This window comes from Coregonus lavaretus, assembly GCF_964263955.1.
Source record: "Coregonus lavaretus genome assembly, chromosome: 38".
Taxonomy (NCBI): Eukaryota; Metazoa; Chordata; class Actinopteri; order Salmoniformes; family Salmonidae; genus Coregonus; species Coregonus lavaretus.
This window is the reverse complement of record NC_140025.1, coordinates 8,214,944-8,235,083: the sequence shown is the minus strand read 5'-3', so window position 1 is coordinate 8,235,083 and position 20,140 is coordinate 8,214,944. Positions and strand designations below refer to the sequence as shown.

Here is a 20,140-nt window from a genome sequence, read left to right as displayed (position 1 = left end):
TTCGGATCAAGCATAAATTGGCTCTTACAGAGGGGAGTGCTGGTGTAAAACTGTGGGACAAATACGCCGGTCCCAATTTGCTCCCTACCTTTATCCCTTCCCCTTGGCCCTAACCCTTCGATGTTTGCAGATTTGTAAGATGGAATACTTTCCCAACCCTTCAGATCTGGAAACATTGAAGGGTTAGAGCCTATGGGGAGAGCAATAGTCAGCGGATTTGGACCAGCTGTCCCTTTTGCCACCAATGTGGTGAAGTACATGCTGTTCAACCTGCAGATTCTATAACGCGCTCTGTGTGAGTATGTGTGTGTACACTGCTGTTCCTCTGCTTGCCCCTGGGGCTGGTGAAAGCGTTTAACATGCTTAAGAACACTGGAGTTCACTGATGCATGAGTGAGATTTGAAGACGGGGGAGAATCCGAACTTTCTCTTAAATTACATTTTCACTCAGTGACAGAGTGAGAGACACTCAGATGTAGGCGACAGAGATTTTAAAATAGTAAAAAACGGTTCCTGTACCTGTTGACTCACCTTAGTCCATGGGTGTGCCTTGATCTGAGGGAACTTAAACTCAGTGTAGTTGGGATTCATCTCTCTGATCTGCTCCCGAGTGGGAGTGCCGAGAACCTGGGGAGACACGGAGACAGAGAAACCGTTTGCCCATCGATACGTACAACTATGTACATTTGAAGTATTTGGTGTGTACTTAGTACTTGCATGGCAAAACAGAAGTTTATCACTCATTACATTACCAACAGGGTTGTTCTCAATTCAGAATTTGGGAATTGACTCCCATTCAACTCGAGTTGAAATTCTAATTGGATTGGCCACACCCCACAGGATGTAGAGTTTGAGTGACATGAAATATAATTTCATTCAGTACAATTCAAAGAAATTCCACTCAGTCATAGAACATGGGAGTTTCATTGAATTTGACAGGTCACACTTCCAGATACCAAAGAATACATCACTTTTCTCTGGAAACAATGTTCATACTCTTTTAACCTTAGTGCTTAGAATAGCCAATTATATTTCCACCAACCATTTCATTTGTTTGGCTTCTTTTCGAAGGCTTTAGGGTCAACTTGAGGGATAAACAAATGTAAGTGATTAATGAAATATAATAACTTAGAATACTCGCATACAGGTTTTGTTTAGCTTGAAAATCAATTGTTTCATCAATATTTTATATGCATGTATATAACGAATGTTTTATGTTTTATGTACATTGAACAAAAATATAAACGCAACATGATAAAATGTCAACGATTTTACTGAGTTACAGTTCATATAAGGAAATAAGTCAATTTAAATAAATAACTTAGGCCCTAATCTATGGATTTCACATGACTGGGAATACAGATATACATCTGTTGGTTACAGATACCTTAAAAGAAAAGCTAGGGACCTGGATCAGAAAACCAGTCAGTATCTGGTGTGACCACCATTTGACTTATGCACACATCTCATGCACACATCTCTTTCGCATAGTTGGCTTTTGATTGTGGCCTGTGGAATGTTGTCCCACTCCTCTACAATGGCTGTGTGAAGCTGCTGTAAATTGGCGGGAACTGGAATAAGATGTCGTACACGTCGATCCAGTGCATCCCAAACATGCTCAATGGGTGACATGTCTGGAGAGTATGAAGGCCATGGAAGAACTAGGACATTTTCAGTTTCCAGGAATTGTGTACAGATCCTTGCGACATGGGGCCGTGCATTATCATGCTTTAACATGGAGGTGATGGCGGCGGATGAATGGCACGACAATGGGCCTCAGGATCTCGTCACGGTATCTCTGTGCATTCTTTTGGTTGACTGTCTGTTTTACAGACTGTCTGTCTAAAACAGACTGTCTGTCTGGCTTACCATCTGTCCGTCTTACGTCTGTCTGTTGACATTTGAAGGCAGGTGTTTTTACCTTGATGATCTCCACCAGCTGATCCACCCCACTGTCGCCGGGAAAAATGGGTTGCCCTAGCAACAGTTCTGCTAGAACGCAGCCAGCGGACCATACATCTGCAGAGGATGGAGAAATACTGTGAGGACTCACACACAGACACACTAGTAGTGGGAGTGTACCCTGGAGGTGTAGTTGGTGTAATATGTAGGTAGTCAGTGTAAGGTGTTAGTAATGGGAGGTGTAGTCAGTGTATGGTGTTAGTAGTGGAAGGTGTAGTCAGCGCAAGGTGTTAGTAATGGGAGGTGTAGTCAGTGGAAGGTGTTAGTAGTGGAAGGTGTAGTCAGTGTAAGGTGTAGTAAGTGTAAGGTGTTAGTAATGGGAGGTGTAGTCAGTGTAGCGTGTTAGTAATGGGAGGTGTAGTCAGTGTAGCGTGTTAGTAATGGGAGGTGTAGTCAGTGTAGGGTGTTAGTAGTGGAAGCGTACCTATGCTGGAGGTGTAGTCAGTGTAGGGTGTTAGTAGTGGAAGCATACCTATGCTGGAGGTGTAGTCAGAGTAGGGTGTTAGTAGTGGAAGCATACCTATGCTGGAGGTGTAGTCAGTGGCCCCAAAGATGAGCTCGGGGGCTCTGTAGTACCGTGAGCAGATGTAGGACACATTGGGCTCACCACGGACCAGCTGCTTCGCACTGCCAAAGACAACCAATGATGAGTGAAGGAAGGAAGGAAGGAAAGGAATGAAAGATAGCGGGTAAGGATGGTCAAAAGGAGGATTTAAGACTTCAAGGATTTGAGTTGAAACTGCGCTTTCTTTTATGTATACCAGTTAGTAGTTTCCTCAATTCCTCTCAAATAAAAAAAGGACGTAGGAAGCAAGGATTTGACAGCTAGTAATGTTTTCAGACACAGCCCCAACCTAACCCAGCTCATAGAAATATAATTACTAGAACTGAGGGGCTTTGTCCATTCTACTAATTATATTTCTATGAGCTGGGCTAGGTTGGGTCTGTGTCTGAAAACATTACTAGCTGTCAAATCCTTGCTTCCTCCATCAATACGGCTCCATTGTATTTCAATCTTCCAGCCCACCTGCCAAAGTCACAGAGCTTGAGCACGGCTGTCTCCGGGTCCAGCAGCAGGTTCTGGGGCTTGATGTCCCGATGGCAGATCCCAAAGGAATGGATGTAAGCCAAGCTCCGGAAGAGCTGGTACATGTACAACTGCAGAGAGAGACGTGGAGACACACACACAAATGAGTACATGCTCTAAGCTAGCTAAACATAATGACATGAGTCGTAGGCCTATAGAGCTGCAGCAATTCCTCCTCCCTCGTAATCAATGGGCTAAAAATAACAGCGTGCCAGTGTCCAAATCCCCCAGAAAGCACCAGCCAGCAGGCAGCGGTCCCTGGCTCTGACTCCAGTCCAGTCCTTTGTTTATGCCACTACTTCCACTTCCTTAAGTGGCAAGCTGGAAAGGCAGAGACGGCGGGGGTGCTATAATAAGGCCGCTGACGCCATCTCAACTGGCCGCTACACGATGACGCAGGACAGCATGGTGAGGAAGACATGCCCAGAGGAGTCTGTCTGCCCAGACACACATAACCACATGCACTTTTGGGACAATTCTGTACCGAGCAAACTAAATCAAGAGCAGCTCAAGTATTTGACATTCGTATTTGACCCACGTCTACCACATAGTGCATCTAGAGCAGTGTTTCTTAGTCCTCCAGTACCCCAAATAATACACATTTTTATTGAAGCCCTGGACAAGAACATCAGATTCAACTAGTCAACTAATCATCAAACCCTCGATGAGTTGAAACAGGTGTTTTTGTCCGGGGCGACAACAAAAATGTGTGCTGTTGGGTGCTCGACCTGAGTTGAGAAACACTGATCTAAAATGAACATACAGAGAGAGTAGTACCTTGAAGGGATAGACTCGAGGTGGTCTTACCTTCACATAAACCATGGGGAGGGTCTGCTTGGCTCGGCTGTAGTGTCTGGCCACTCTGTACACCGTCTCAGGAACGTAGTCCAGAACCAGGTTGAGATACACCTCGTCCTTCTGTAACACACACAGACAGAGAGGACATTTAGAGTATGGGTCAGACTTTGGGACAGTGGGCTGAGGAGGTTAGAAGCATATATGAATTCCTTTGGAGTGATCACAATGTAACATGGTTCATGTTCATTAGGCACCAAACGAAAGAAAACGGACTGAAATATTGGAGGGGCTAACGGGTCTTGTCCAATAAGAAAGGCTCATTTTTCGATTTCTGTTGCAAAATACACGTTCCATTGTGTGCCTAATGAACACTACCCAGGCCTCGCTGGGTGACTAAACAGGCCAGACCGAGAGAAAGAAAAACGGTTACTGTTTGATCTGGCAGAGACACTAAGCTAGACTTAACATCAAGGGAGTCAGATGTTGTTTTCTTTGGCAGGGCAACAGACGAACAGATGACTGTTCTAGTGAGGGCAATGGGATATCACACTTTCTCTATGAATCCATCCCTGCAGATGTCTTCAATGAACCGCTAAAAGATCAAGAATGATCACATATACACGCAGTGTAGAAAATATTAAGAACAGTGAGTTGCCCCCCCCTGTCGCCCTCAGAACAGCCTCAATTCGTCGAGGCATGGACTCTACAAGGTGTTGAAAGCGTTCAACAGGGATGCTGGCCCATGCTGACTCCAATGCTTCCCACAGTTGTGTCAAGTTGGCTGGATATCCTTTAGGTGGTGGACCATTCTTCATACACACGGGAAACTGTTGAGTGTGAAAAACCCAGCAGTGTTGCAGTTCTTGCCACAAACCGGTGCGCCTGGCACCTACTACCATACCCCATTCAAAGGCACATAAATATTTTGTCTTGCCCATTCACCCTCTGAATGGCACACATATACAATCCATGTCTCAATCTTTAACCTGTCTCCTCCCCTTCATCTACACTGATTGAAGTGGATTTAACAAGTGACATCAATAAGGGATCATTGCTTTCACCTGGATTCACCTGGTCAGTCTATGTCATGGAAAGAGTAGGTATTCTAAATGTTTTGTATATACAGTACCAGTCAAAAGTTTGGACACACCTACTAATTCAAGGGTTTTTCTATATTTTTACTATTGTCTACATTGTAGAATAATAGTGAAGACATCAACATTATGAAATAACATATGGAATCATGTAGTAACCCAAAAAGTGTTAAACAAATCAAAATATTTTTTATATTTGAGATTCTTCAAATAGCCACCCTTTGCCTTGATAACACACTCTTGACATTCTCTCAACCAGCTTCACCTGGAATGGTTTTCCAACAGTCTTGAAGGAGTTCCCACATATTCGAGAAGCACTTGTTGGCTGCTTTTCCTTCACTCTGCGGTCCAACTCATCCCAATCCATCTCAATTGGGTTGAGGTCGGGGGATTGTGGAGACCAGGTCATCTGATGCAGCACCAAACTACTTTCCTTCTTGGTAAAATAGCCCTTACACAGCCTGGAGGTGTGTTGGGTCATTGTCCTGTTGAAAAAATTCTAATGAAATCACAGACAGTGTCACCAGCAAAGCACCCCCACACCAGAACACCTCCTTCTCCATGCTTTACGGTGGGAAATACACATGCAGAGATCATCCGTTCACATACACAGTGTCTCACAAAGACACGGCGGTTGGAACCAAAAATCTCCAATTTGGACTCCAGACCAAAGGACAAATGTCCACCGGTCTAATGTCCATTGCTCGTGTTTCTTGGCCCAAGCTGGTCTCTTCTTCTTATTGGTGTCCTTAATTCGACCATGAAGGCCTGATTCACACAGTCTCCTCTGAACAGTTGATGTTAAGATGTGTCTGTTACTTGAACTCTGTGAACCATTTATTTGGGCTGCAATTTCTGAGGCTGGTAACTCTAATGAACTTATCCTCTGCAGCAGAGGTAACTCTGGGTCTTCCATTCCTGTGGCAGTCCTCATGAGAGCCAGTTTTATCATAGCGCTTAATGGTTTTTGCGACTGCACTTGAAGAAACTTTCAAAGTTCTTGACATTTTCCGTATTAACTGACCTTCATGTCTTAAAGTAATGATGGACTGTCGTTTCTCTTTGCTTATTTGAGCTGTTCTTACCATAATATGGACTTGGTCTTTTACCAAATAGGGCTATTTTCTGTATACCTTGTCACAACACAACTGATTGGCTCAAATGCATTAAGAAGGAAAGAAATTGCACAAATTAACTTTTAAGAAGGCACACCTGTTAATTGAAATGCATTTCAGGTGACTACCTCATGAAGCTGGTTGAGAGAATGCCAAGAGTGTGCAAAGCTGTCATCAAGGCGAAGGGTGGCTATTTGAAGAATCTCAAATATAAAATATATTTTGATTTGTTTAACACTTTTTTGGTTACTACATGATTCCATATGTGTTATTTAATAGTTTTGATGTTTTCACTATTATTCTATAATTTAGAAAATAGTAAAAAATAAACAAGAACCCTCAAATGAGTAGGAGTGTCCAAACTTTTGACTGGTACTGTATGTTTAAACTGTATATCATCTGTTCCTACAAACAGGAAATAAAAAAGGCTAAGTCAGGCTTAGAGGTGTTTGCTCCCTGTGCTCAGCCTTATTAAGTCTTCTCAAGACACACACAGTCACACGCACGCACGCACACACACACAGAGACACACACACACACACACACACACTTTCTGATAGACCCATGCACTAAAATAAGCCCAACACAAAGGATTGCTCACTCTCCTGCCTGCCTCACTACGGCAACAGCAGCCCCTAAATTACCCCTCTGATTGGCTCATCGGCTCACACAGAAGGCAGGTGATTGGATCCACGCCTTGCTCCCTCCTGACCATGTAAATAGCTGATTGGTTTGACAGCAACAGGTAGTGACTGCTCAGTGCTCTGCCGCAAGCGACAGTGTGTGTGGTCTCCTTCTGTCTATTTTCTGCATTTGCCAGTATTCGCTAAATGAACTCAGAAAAACATAGGTCATCTGTTAATCATGTGGTAGGCAATGTTATTAGACTGGAAAAATGTGGCACAGATGTTATAAAAATCATTTACTTTTTAGATGGGGTATGTAGTTTGTGTGCCAATTTGTGCCATGGCTGCATGAGTCTAAATGAGATTCTGTTTTACAGAGTCTCACTACAAGCCTTGTATATACTTATAATGACACAATGCTGTGCTTCCCCAATCAAGTTAGGAAAGGCAAATCTGTTTCAACCAGACTACGAAGAACCCTGATTAACCATTAGATGGTGGTAATTAAACAGTAAACAAGTAGCAATTTTGTGTATTTTCCGGAATGGTACAGTTAAGCAATAACGCCCGAGGGGGTGTGGTATATGTCTAAGGGCTGTTCTTATGCACGACGCAAAGCGGAGTGCCTGGATACAGCCCTTAGCCGTGGTATATTGGCACTATACCACAAACCCCGGAGGTGCCTTATTGCTATTATAAACTGGTTACCAACGTAATTACAGCAGTAAAAGTACATGACATATCACGGCTTTCAGCCAATCAGCAATCAGGGCTCGAACCACCCAGTATATAATATATATTAGATACTGTAGGAGAAAAATACCTGAGGGGTGGGATTAAAGAGCTTATGTTCAGTAATGTATTATTGTTGTTATGTGATTGCTGAATATAAAAGTACCATGTACACTACCAGTCAAAGTTTGGACACACCTATTCATTCAAGGTTTTTTCTTTATTTTCACTATTTTCTACATTGTAGAATAACAGTGAAGACATCAAAACTATGAAATAACACATGGAATCATGTAGTAACCAAAAAAGTGTTAAACAAATCAAAATATATTTTATATTTGAGATTCTTCAAATAGCCACCCTTTGCCTTGATGACAGCTTTGCACACTCATGGCATTCTCCAAACCGGCTTCACCTGGAATGCTTTTCCAACAGTCTTGAAGGAGTTCCCACATATGCTGAGCACTTGATGGCTGCTTTTCCTTCACTCTGCGGTCCGACACATCCCAAACCATCTCAATTTGGTTGAGATTGTGGAGGCCAGTTCATCTGATGCAGCACTCTACCATTCTCCTTCTTGGTAAAATAGCCCTTACACAGCCTGGAGGTGTGTTGGGTCATTGCCCTGTTGAAAAACAAATGATAGTCCCACTAAGCCCAAACCAGATGGGATGGCGTATCGCTGCAGAATGCTGTGGTAGCCATGCTGGTTAAGTGTGCCTTGAATTCTAAATAAATCACAGACAGTGTCACCAGCAAAGCACCCCCCCCCCACCATAACATCTCCTACTCCATGCTTTACGGTGGGAAATACACATCCAGAGATCATCCATTCACCCACACCGGGTCTCACAAAGACACAGCGGTTGGAACCAAAAATCTCAAATTTGGACTCCAGATCAAAAGGACAAAATTCCACCGGTCTAATGTCCATTGCTTGTGTTTCTTGGCCCAAGCAGGTCTCTTCTTCTTATTGGTGTTCTTTAGTTGTGGTTTATTTGCAGCAATTCGACCATGAAGGCCTGATTCACACAGTCTCCTCTGAACAGTTGATGTTGAGATGTGTGTTACTTGAACTCTGTGAAGCATTTATTTGGGCTGCAATTTCTGAGGCTGGTAACTCTACTGAACTTATCCTCTGCAGCAGAGGTAACTCTGGGTCTTCCATTCCTGTGGCGGTCCTAATGAGAGCTTGATGGTTTTTGCGACTGCACTTGAAGGAACTTTCAAAGTTCTTGATATTTTCCGTATTGACTGACCTTCATTTCTTAAAGTAATGATGGACTATCGTTTCTCTTTGCTTATTTGAGCTGTTCTTGCCATAATATGGACTTGGTCTTTTACCAAATAGGGCTATTTTCTGTATACCGCCCCCTACCTTGTCACAACACAACTGATTGGCTCAAACGCATTAAGGAGGAAAGAATTTCCACAAGTTAACTTTTAACAAGGCACACCTGTTAATTGAAATGCATTCCAGGTGACTACCTCATGAAGCTGGTTGAGAGAATGCCAAGATTGTGCAAAGCTGTCATCAAGGCAAAGGGTGGCTATTTGAAGAATCTCAAATATAAAATATATTTTGATTCGTTTAACACTTTTTTGGTTACTACATGATTCCATATGTGTTATTTAATAGTTTTGATGTCTTCACTATTATTCTACAATGTAGAAAATAGTAAAAATAAACAAAAACCCTTGAATGAGTAGGTGTTCTAAAACTTTTGACCGGTAGTGAATGTCTGCTGCAGAGAGACAAGAGAGAGCATGAGAAAACAGGCTTTAATCAGTCATGGAAATAAAAGCGCTGAAAACAAATTGGCTCACTATTTAAAAAGAAGATGGAGAACAAGCTATGAAGGAAAAATAGTGGAGTTTTGGTGCAGGTACAGCAGACTAGCGCAAAAATAATATTGCCATATTGTCTAAAATAATATCTGGAGTCAAAAATAATACCCCGATAACTGTATTAACTTTTTCTCCCATCACAAGAGGAGGCGAGGAAGCCACTTGAGAAGCACCCGTGGTCAGCCAGAGAGACGTAATCCCATCACTGGGCAGAATAGGACAGCAGCCGGTAGTCTGGTCACATAGCAGGCTCCGGTTTCCTCTGGCCCACATCCAGAGGCCAGACACCCAGCGTCAGCATACCCACCACATTGTGCCAGGCTGCAGGATCACATCACATTAAAACACATACGCTACAGGTCATAGTGGCAGACTGGCTGTGTCTCTCAGTCTACGGAAATAGACCTACACTGCACACCACCATAGGCCAGGTCAGTCTGTCTAGCCAAAATGACACAAATACCATATACATTAGGATTTACTTCCCCAATCCTAATGTCCCTTTGTTAATGTATATCCCAACTAGGGCTGTCCACGACAAAAAAAATTATCTTGGTCGTCTGTTCTTTCGACCAATCGATTGGTCAACATTTTTAAACGTGTATTTTTTCATATATTGACACATCCTATGTGTTTTAATCAAATCAACTATATTCACTGAGCTTGTCTGATGCTTTAAGAACACTGTTTGACTAAATAATTAAGACACACAAATGACTTGAGGGAGTCCGACCAGCAATTGATTTGATTGTGCCGGGCCGGGCTCAGACTTGCTGTGGTGTAAAAAAAGAAATGACCAAGTGACTGTGTGACTAGCACCCGTTGTCGCTCTCTCCTCCCTGCTGCAGTGACCACCACAGAACATCAAAGTGTTTATCGCGCTGTCCGTGTTGCTGAAGCTGCAACATAATTACAGCCATTTCTGACTGAAAAGTTCTGTTACCGAAATCCCTCATTTGTTTAGGTAAAACATTCCCTACTCCCTCAACCCTTGCTCTCTTTACGTGACATGTATGCATCGCATGCACATGACCAAAGACCTATTTGCACGGGACTAGTATTACTAGAGAACGTTGGTTATGTAATTATTACTCCAGAATGTCCGTTATTCCAGCGGACGGGATCAGTTTTTTCCAAACTGCCCCCTGTAATTATTTTTTTTATTTTATAAATTCACAGTTACGACGGAAGCCTGGAGGTTTTTATTTGAGGTGTGAAGATACAGTATTTCAACATGTCCAGGTGATTGGGCCACAATGATGAAGTTTCTAAACCATACCAAACCATCTTTGGTATAGTGTCGCCATAATATTTGAATTGAGGAAGTGTGATCATAATCATTAGGATATTTTAGCGATGCGCAGTACGTCCTAAATGCCCCCCAGCCTTCAGATGTGAGCTAAACAGTGCAATTGCACTTGAGATGCGTTTTAAGGCTATGGATGAGAAAGTTAACTTTTCATTTCCAAACGTTTAGGTCAGTTGTATGCTGCTTTGCGATCTATTAACAGCAAAGGCTGCATTAAACAGGCTCAATATTTTTTACTGATGCATTTGGCAATATTCAATTCATATGCACAAAACATAAACAACTGTGAAAGTTGATAGGCTATATGTAGACCATTCATATACAGCTTACAGCGCAGCACTTAGTTCAATTTATCTAATCAGTTGTTTTCTTGCGCAAACCGCAAGCAAAACCTGCCAAACTCAGATATTTCTCTCAAAACACTGGGATGTCGATTCGCTCAGGACTAGTATTATCAGAAGACCTTGGAGTTCGCCAAAAAACAGTAGGTTATTCTGGCTGGAATTGTTACTCTCCTGCCATGTAAAAATTACTGCCATGGTAGATTCGGAACTAAAATTACAGATGTGGTGTTTTGTGCTCGTACACATAATTACATTATCCGACCTCCCCCAGTAAAACGAATCCCGTCCGAATAGGGCACAATAGGGCCTGACCTATAGCATATCATAATAGCATCAATAAATTGGTTATAACAAACTCTGAACACCGTAACACGTGACAGCAAAATGGATGCAGAGGACGTGACAAATAAACTCGCAACGGGGGAATGTTTACTGGTGTCTCAGGAGGTAAAGGGAAAGTAAGTGTTATGGTTATTTGACTAGTTGTGGAAAATACTGGAGATCAAGAAAAAAAAAGATAAGGAGCAAGCGCTGCTTTTTCTGACCGTTTGGAACACTAAATAAATTATAAGCGTACCAGAGAGTCTGTTGTAAAGTTTTTTTGGTAAGCCTTTATTACAGCAAAGACTAAAAACAGTTGCATTCATTCGTGAATGTAATTTCTGAAATGGAACGGTTTATTTATTGTTTAAGCTAATTATTCAAGGCTAGCTTTATTTTAAAACTAAAATGCTTGATTGCATTTCAAATCATGAATGACTCGTATGCTGTGTGATGACATGAACGAATGAATGATTGATACAGTAGCCTATTAAGTATTGAAATATAGGCCTAAGTAAGTTACTGTATTAAGACTAAACAGGATGCGCTCTTAGGCCTACAGCTCAGTGGTGGTTACACAAGGCTGCTATACTAAGCCTACTAATGAGAATGACATTACTTATTATAATAATAATAATAATAATAATAATAATAATAATAATAATAATAATAATAACAACAAGAAGGAGATCAAGAAAAATGAGCATTATTATAAATATAATTTTTCGGACAATTTGGAACAGCGTAAACACTAAATAAATTAGAAATAATACCAGAGGCTGTTCTAACGGGAAAAAAGTGTCAAGCCTTTATTACAGCAAAACAAAGATTAAAAACAGCCGAATTTGTGAAATTGTTTACCTGACATGTTGTTGCGTGAGTACGGAATCAGTAGGCTATTAAACAAACACTCAAACTGGCAACAAAAGCAGGATCTGTCTTATTTCTGTAGATATATTGATGAAGCCATGCACATTTAACAGTTAGGCTATTAATTATAGACCTAATTAAGTTGGGGTTTCCTCTCTCCTCTTAGACAATAAGGCAACGGCTTAGTGGATCAGTCCACTCAGTGCCAATCAGACAGATGTCTTGTACACCATGATATTATTATTATTTATTTTTTTGCAACTGCTCGACTAAAGAAATCTCGGGCGACCAACAGCCTATTGAACAAACAATCGGCCAGTCGACTAAATGGGGTCAGCCCTAATCCCAACTATATAAGTGTATAAACCTAAACAGCTTAACTTAATATGGAAATCTTCACAATGGAAAGAATAAGTGGTATAAACAGTGTCAAACAAAAACTTGGCGAATAGTGAGTCTCCATCATCTGCAACAACACACAGAGACAGACAGACGTATGAGCAGCGACCACCCACCTTGTCTCCACTGGAATAGAAGAAGTAGCGTAAACGCACTATGTTGCAGTGGTCCAGTTTCCTCATGATCTGCAGCTCCCGGTTCTGAGACGTGAGGGAGAGGGGGGAAGAGAAAAGGAAAGAGAGAGAGAGAGAGAGAGAGAGCGAAATTGAGAAAATCTGACAACCAGTGAGCATTAGAGAAGTCAAACAGGCTAGGGAAGCTAGCTTCCCGCTGTGAGCTAGCTGCACTCTTACAGACAGTATTTCTCCCAGAACAAACTTTCCTCTGATTCTGGACCAGTCAGACACACTCTCTTAAATTAGTCTTAAAAGGCTTTTGAGGCTCATCTGAGAGCGGCTGACTGATCCAGGATTAGAGAAAAGACTGTTCAGAGGGAGAGAGCGAGACCGTAACATGGAGCATCCAGACTTCTCCCCCAAAGCCCTCAATCAGTGTTTCCCAAACCGCTCCTTGAGTACCCCCCAGCCTAGCAGCTCCACTTATCAGATCTAATCCAGTACTAGCACACCTGGTTCAACTTGTCAACTGGTGGGTTAAATCAGGTGTGCTAGTGTTAGAATAGATCAAACAAGGGGAATGGCAAAGGGTACTCGAGGAGAGGTTTGGGAAACAGCTAAAACACAACCATGGGTGTCTATCACACAGCTAATGAAACGTTCAATATAAGAATCTGAGAATATGCAGACTGAGTTTGGCACCCTATCACTGTTTTGAATTAGAAGCCCACACATGGTTCATTTAGGGCAGCTACAACCATCATATAACATTGTAACTCAGTGACAGCCATAACTGAATGGGGGTCAAATCATGTCAGTGATATCTGAACAGGAAGCATATTACCCACAGAGACACATGATAGACATCATCATACTGTAGGCTACAGGCAGTCCATTCAAGATGACTGAGGAAATCCATGGGTTGAGTCTCCTTTAGGGTGTGACAATAGAAGAGATGAAGAACTATTCATCAACTCAACGCTTGAGCTGAAGCTGGACTAGGGAGGGACGAGACTCCGCCCCGTTTCAGCTCCAACAGGGAGGGGCGTGTTCTCACGAGACATGACATCACTGGGGACTAGGGTGTCATGCTCAGGCCGACTTCCAGGATGATTACCCAAATGCCTATCAGTGTGGTACGGCAGGCAGTGCTATGCGATCACCATGAGAGCAGTCTCACAGTGGTAAGTGACCTGACTAACCTCCTAAAGTCCACTCGTTCGAAAGACAGTAAAAAGACTGCTCCATTTAATGTGAGCTCATATGAGCTACGGATAAAAAAGGAACAAAGACACATTGTAGAAAACACTGAGAAGGCTCTTCATTTTTTGGGGAAGAAAATCTAAACACTATTCCAGTGAGGGATCTAGTTTCAGTGACGTCATACTGACCGCGACTCAATGACCCCAAGACAAATAACTGTTGTTACTCAAAAACACACGGTGCAACAAGAACTGTGATAAAAATACATAACAACTCTGATGTAGTCTTCTCTGCAGTGAAGTGGTCCTCACCTTGAACCTCTTGTCCTGCAGAACCTTCTTGATGGCTATTAGCTCCCCGGAGTCACACAGCTTGGCCTGGTAGACCACGCCGAACGAGCCGTTACCGATGACCTTAGTGTCTGTATAGCTGACTTCCTGCGGCCGGTCGGGGCCCTGGCCTGGAGTCGCTACCACCGTGGTCACCTTACTGCCATCTTTGTCTCCTGAGAGAGAGGGAGAGAAAGCAAGAGAATAATCAATGTCATACAAGAGGTGCAGTATAGGACAACTCATTCACCCACACAGTCTTTACACTAAGACGCTCCTGTAACATTTCTCATCCTCTCTCATCACTGCAGCTCTACACGTAGGCTCAGACTGAAGCCTGTAAGCCAGAAATAGGAAGCTGTACTAACCCACTTTTCAGCTATGAGTCATTTCCAAGTAGCAGGGCTACCCATGTTAACTAGCTCTGGCAGACACAAATGACAACAGCCTGAAAGTACAGTAGAAGGATAAAAGGCATAAAGGTTGTGGTGAAAATGAGGATGTAGTTTTAGTCTCAGATACCGTGTGGGAGGGTGCACTGGAAACGGCTAAGCACTTTTCTAGTACTGTTCCTATTTTGAAGCAGCGCTGCAGGCAGCAAACGTTTCCACACATAACACCTCCAATTCAACACCTGCACTTCGCCATCGCAACTTTTGACAACATGAAAATGAAAGTCTACTGGAGGTGTAGCTTGACAGACAAAGACGAACACTAACAGCCGGTCCCAAATCGCTCTTTACCCATCCCGCTTGGCCTAACCACACGTTGTTTGCAGATCTGAAGGGCTCTTCTAACCTACCGTTTATGGCCGGCACCTGGTCGTGGACCTCAACACAAACCCAAAGAGCACCAAACAATCCTAGATTGCTGTAAGCTTTATCAATAGCAGTGACTTAACCTGTCAATCACAAAAGTACAAACTACTCTTCTACGAACTAAAATGTGGTTTAACGCTCCAAGAAGTGCGTCATCATGACAACGTCTACCACAATGCTGTTTCTGGAAATTGACAAGCCAAAACGACATTACATAGCCTAAAACTGCTAGCAAACTCCACCAGCGTGCCCCATCAGTAGTCATGCAACATTCCAATTGGCATGAAGAGCATGAAAGACACCAGTGGCGAAGTACTCCGTAAAGTGAATGATATGCTGAAGGAGTTTGGTCTTCAAACATAATGAATGAAAAACCAGATCTCACAAGAACAGCTGGAGCTCTGTCCATGAGTGACTTCACAGTCCCCCCTGCATAGGAATTAGCAACATTAGAAATGGAGAAGATCCATTTTTAACAATGAGCCTTTCTACGCCAAGGAAGACACGCGGAGAAGTTTAAAATCCATTACTTGTTTGGAAAATATTAGGCCTGTGTATCCATTAGACACCAAACGGAATAAATAGAAAACACTCTGGAACAAGGAGGGACTACCTGGAAATGTCCAATAAGAAAAGCCTCATTGCATTCCTTGGCAAAATGTTTTAAAGCATTCCAGATGCAAGTCCTAATAACCACTCTCACCAATTTACTAGAGATAATTTATCATCTCAGATCTTGTAAGGAACGTAGGCAAGTGGGCTTGGTGGTTTGTTAAATACAGGGGGATTCTTTTTTCCATTCAATTTAAAAATGGCCACTCCATACTTTAAAGATTTAGCTCTAGGCCTATATTCTAGGGATTATACCTTGTAGGAGCGTTGGTGCAGCACTGACCTCTTAGCACCCTGCAATCTGTTTTACAACCAGCACTTACATAACTCTGCGGTGTGCACACACACACACACACAGTGTCCTAATGCCCCTCTAACAGTGACAGGGTCACCTGACCTCCGATACTACTGCCTTGGCTACTGCAGAGGCCTGACAAGGGAAGAGACAGTGCAGCAGCAGAATCTCACAACAGGTCCAACACAGCTATGTCGAGGGATCCAGCACTGAACTCTGCACTCTCTCCAGCGTTGCTACCGTCTGGGTCAGAAGTCAAGGGATAGAGGAAATACTAGAGTCTTAACAAGCTGTTAAATACACATTACCAATGTGTCAATCCTGTCTGAACAGTAGGAAGCCACTGAGCTCGTAATGCGGTAGAATATATGGGAATTTGGTATTGGGGTCGGACCACTTAAGGTCACACACACTTCCTCCCTTTCTCTGCTGAGTAGCAGGAAGTGGAGCAAAATGTCAGCGCTGCCAAAGCCTAACGGAGCAGGGAGGGACGGAGCAGAGTGCTGCCAAATTAGGCATCTCCTCCTCCTCTGAACACACACACACACACAAAGAGAGCAAGCACCCAACCGGAAGCCTGACACCATGTTACTACTGCAGGGGATGGAATTGTAATGAGGACGATGCCGATTATGATGGTGATCACTGAAGTTAGAGATCATGACAATCAGAGATTACAGATCTGATGACCTTTTTCATTATCCTAATGCGTTTGACAGTGTCTAAAGTCAATGACTATTGTTTACCCTCAAAATGTCAAAAGAGAAACCCGACACCAGGGAGTAGGCCGCAACACCTCTCCCTGTGGTAAATCCTCTAACACACCCGTACTCATGCCTTGGTCTGAAAGGAGACAGGGCAAAGCACATTAGAGCAAAAGGCCCTTAATGACCGCTGCATCACGCCCTGGGCAGCTGTGCAACAATCCTCTAGTCACACACTGGAGCGTCTATCCATTGGCTGCTCTCGCTCTCAGCTTAGCACTGCATGAAGAGATTGGGTCTGACAGACTGGCCAATTGGATTCCTACCATAGAAATGCAATTACTAGAACAGACATTCCTATTCAAGTCCTGTTCTGCGATGGGTGGGCCTGGCCGATGGCCATATTGAGTGTACACGCAAGTGTTCCAGTCAAATTGCCCTGGTCTGAAGGGTCTCTGTCCCTTCGAGTAATTCTATTTCTATGGACCTGCCCCTGACAGTCTATCCATCCACTTTAGCCAGTCAGTCGTCACCACCACCTGACTACGGTGCAGTATGTCACTGCGACAGCTGAGAGACAGCAGTCAGACTAGGCTAGCCTACGGATCACATGATCTGGTCATTAGTTCAAAGGCCTACTGACCGCCCAACCCTCCCTTCATTCCTACGGGGGACTGGCTGACTGGCCTTATAATAGCAGGAGAAGGGACATCCCCTAACACAGACAGCTTCCCATTTCCTTAGAGGAAATTACCCCTGGTATGAGGAATGATTTAAGGTCAGGGCTAGGATGTGGTCAGCCCCACAGAACACATGGAAACAATTGACCAGATATAGCTTTGTACCATATCTGATCAAAGGGTTTAGTATTATTGCTCTGTCAACAGGTTTACACCCCTTGTTGTGGGACACCCTTAAGGCTTAGATCGGAAAGGCTTAGTTTAGACTGCCTCAAATCCAGAGAAAAATATTACCTCTTGCTGAACAGACAGAGATACTGCCTGGCTGACAGTCAGAGTTACAGGACTGTCTCAAACAGTGTCACAGGATTTATTTTGCCATATTATGTTGATAACTTCAGATTAATATTATCCCCCATGAATTATCATGGGGATTAATATTGAGATAATAATATTACTATGTCTAAAATTGTTATGTCACCGATACACTTTCCATGGAATGCCCAACGTTCTGCTGTGACCTACACGTGAAAGCCTGGCATCTTATAACTTTTAATTAGACATTTTTCAGAGTTGTGTAATGGAAAGGTAATGCGAAACCTCTTGGATTGCAGAAATCATGTACTGTGTTCCTGGTAGTACTGAGTTCGGAGCACAGATTCCTACATTTACCTCCCACATTCCAGAGCCTGGCTGGTGGTGAGCCATTTCCCCTCCCTACAGGGGCCAGAGGATCGGCCCACGTCAACAACTACATCAAAGCCTTTCATTTCCTTCTGTACACTGACTCACACTATCATCATCATCCCATCACACTGGCTACCCAGACGCACATTATCAACAATGAGTCGATACACTACCCAGACGCACATTATCAACACTGAGTCGATACGCTACCCAGGCGCACATTATCAACAATGAGTCAATACGCTACCCAGACGCACATTATCAACACTGAGTCGATACGCTAACCAGGCGCACATTATCAACACTGAGTCGATACGCTACCCAGGCGCACATTATCAACAATGAGTCAATACGCTACCCAGACGCACATTATCAACACTGAGTCGATACGCTAACCAGGCGCACATTATCAACACTGAGTCGATACGCTACCCAGGCGCACATTATCAACACTGAGTCGATACCGCTACCCAGATGTACATTATCAAATGTACGCAGGGAGGGATGCAAGCAGAGAACCATTCACAGAGACTTGCAGCCGGCGCAAACAAGCGGACGCAGACAACACATGATGCTCTTCGGTTGGAAACGATAGAGATCTGGTTTCAGAGACACAGCTGCCATGTGGTCACTCAGTTCTCGAAAACATGCTTCGCAATCAAAACGGTCTTCCTCCTCACACAAACACAGGGTTGGGGAGTGAATTATTACATGTAATCTGACTACAAAACAACAAACTAATCAGTTACGTTACCAGCAAAAATATTGTAATCAGATTACAGACACTTTTGAAAAACTAGATGATTACTTCTTGGATTACTTTTACATTCAGAAAGGATGATTGCGAAAAATACATTATGGCACCTTTGTTTTCTCAATGACATTCAATTCAGCTTTAAAACAAGGCCCAAGTCAGAGACCACTATGATGACACAACAAATACGTTTGATAGATCCTTTTTGTCTTCTTCTAATGCCTGATGGAAAGTAATCCAAAAGTAACCAGTGATCAGATTACATTACCGAGTTTGAGTAATCCAAAAGTTACGTTACTGTCTACAACTGTGGACATGTAACTAGTAACTAACATTACATTTAGAAAGTAACCTACCCAACCCTGCACACACACACACATTGACTACAGTATAGATTGCGTTTTAAGGATCTTTATAAGGGCAGGGGATAAAAGCTAAAAACTTTTTTTGTTCTTGGCCAGCTGCTTTGGAAACTCCTCAGAGGGGGCAGGATGCAGAGCGAGTAACTAAGCAAGCGAGCGAGTCTCAAGTTGTTCTAGGTTTGCAGCTGCATCATGTTGCTGCTAATACCAGTTCTTCAGATCTGGGGCCGCGTTCCCAGCCGCCACGTTCAGCAGACAGACTGAGACCGATGCGTTCACACAGACAGACAGAGGGATGCAATTATGATTGGAGCGCAGGCCTGCAGGGCCACAGCTGGGCCTGAGCACTATACAGTTAGCTGTTATATTACAAGGGGCTACCTTCTGTACACAGCAGGGCAGTGCACTGGGGAGAAGGTGAAGCCCAGAGTGGGGGGTGGGGGGGCTCCATCGCACACAACAGCTCATACACTGGAAAATGTGTCACTTCAATGAGGCGAGAGGATGAATGCAATGACTGTTTGATTTGCTTGAGCAATCCTGTAAAGGTATGGCTTGTGTTTTTGTGTCTTAGCCCAATACTGCCAGAAGCTGGTGTGTGTGAAGAGAACTGAAACAAGTTAGTGATACTACTGTAGGCGTGGGTGTGTGAGTGTTTAACGTTGCCCTCCAGCATGTGTTTGATTAGGGCCTCTGGATCAAGGGCTGTTCCTTGGACAGCCAGGTGAGCAGTGACGAGGAGCCTGATACCTGCTCAGCACTTTGCTATGTGACGAGTCAGTGCAGAGCCTGTGACAGCACAGGCACATTTCCTACCCACCCTCTCTCTGACACACACGAGCTAGGCTGTGAACAACCTTCTTCATACAGAGACACCTTTTTTAACCAGAAGGTATTGCTATTATCATCCAATTCCCTAAGCTTTTTCAGTTTACCGGTGAGAGATGGGTGGAACCAGCCTTTTCTTGCCCTCATTCAGAATGTTGATGAGCAATACTCATAAGCGATCAGACAGAAATTCATAGAAATTATGAATTTCAGCTTTTTTATACGAGAATGTATCAACAAATTGGCA

The 20,140-nt window shown here is 43.3% G+C and overlaps 1 protein-coding gene across 4 annotated transcripts in view; it reads right to left on the bottom strand.

The window, feature by feature from the left end:
* Positions 1-20,140, bottom strand: part of LOC311112234 (glycogen synthase kinase-3 beta-like) — a 33,514-nt gene that overhangs the window by 6,978 nt on the left and 6,396 nt on the right. For 2 of the 4 annotated variants that reach the window (XM_084155276.1, XM_084155278.1), the window contains exons 2-8: positions 14,136-14,329; positions 12,622-12,705; positions 3,857-3,967; positions 2,990-3,120; positions 2,483-2,589; positions 1,922-2,019; positions 520-627 (exon numbers count right to left, since the gene is read on the bottom strand). In XM_084155276.1, the coding sequence (XP_084011402.1) occupies positions 520-627; positions 1,922-2,019; positions 2,483-2,589; positions 2,990-3,120; positions 3,857-3,967; positions 12,622-12,705; positions 14,136-14,329 (833 nt within the window). The remainder of the gene's footprint in view (positions 1-519; positions 628-1,921; positions 2,020-2,482; positions 2,590-2,989; positions 3,121-3,856; positions 3,968-12,621; positions 12,706-14,135; positions 14,330-20,140) is intronic. The other 2 variants (XM_084155277.1, XM_084155279.1) reach the window with 1 other exon arrangement.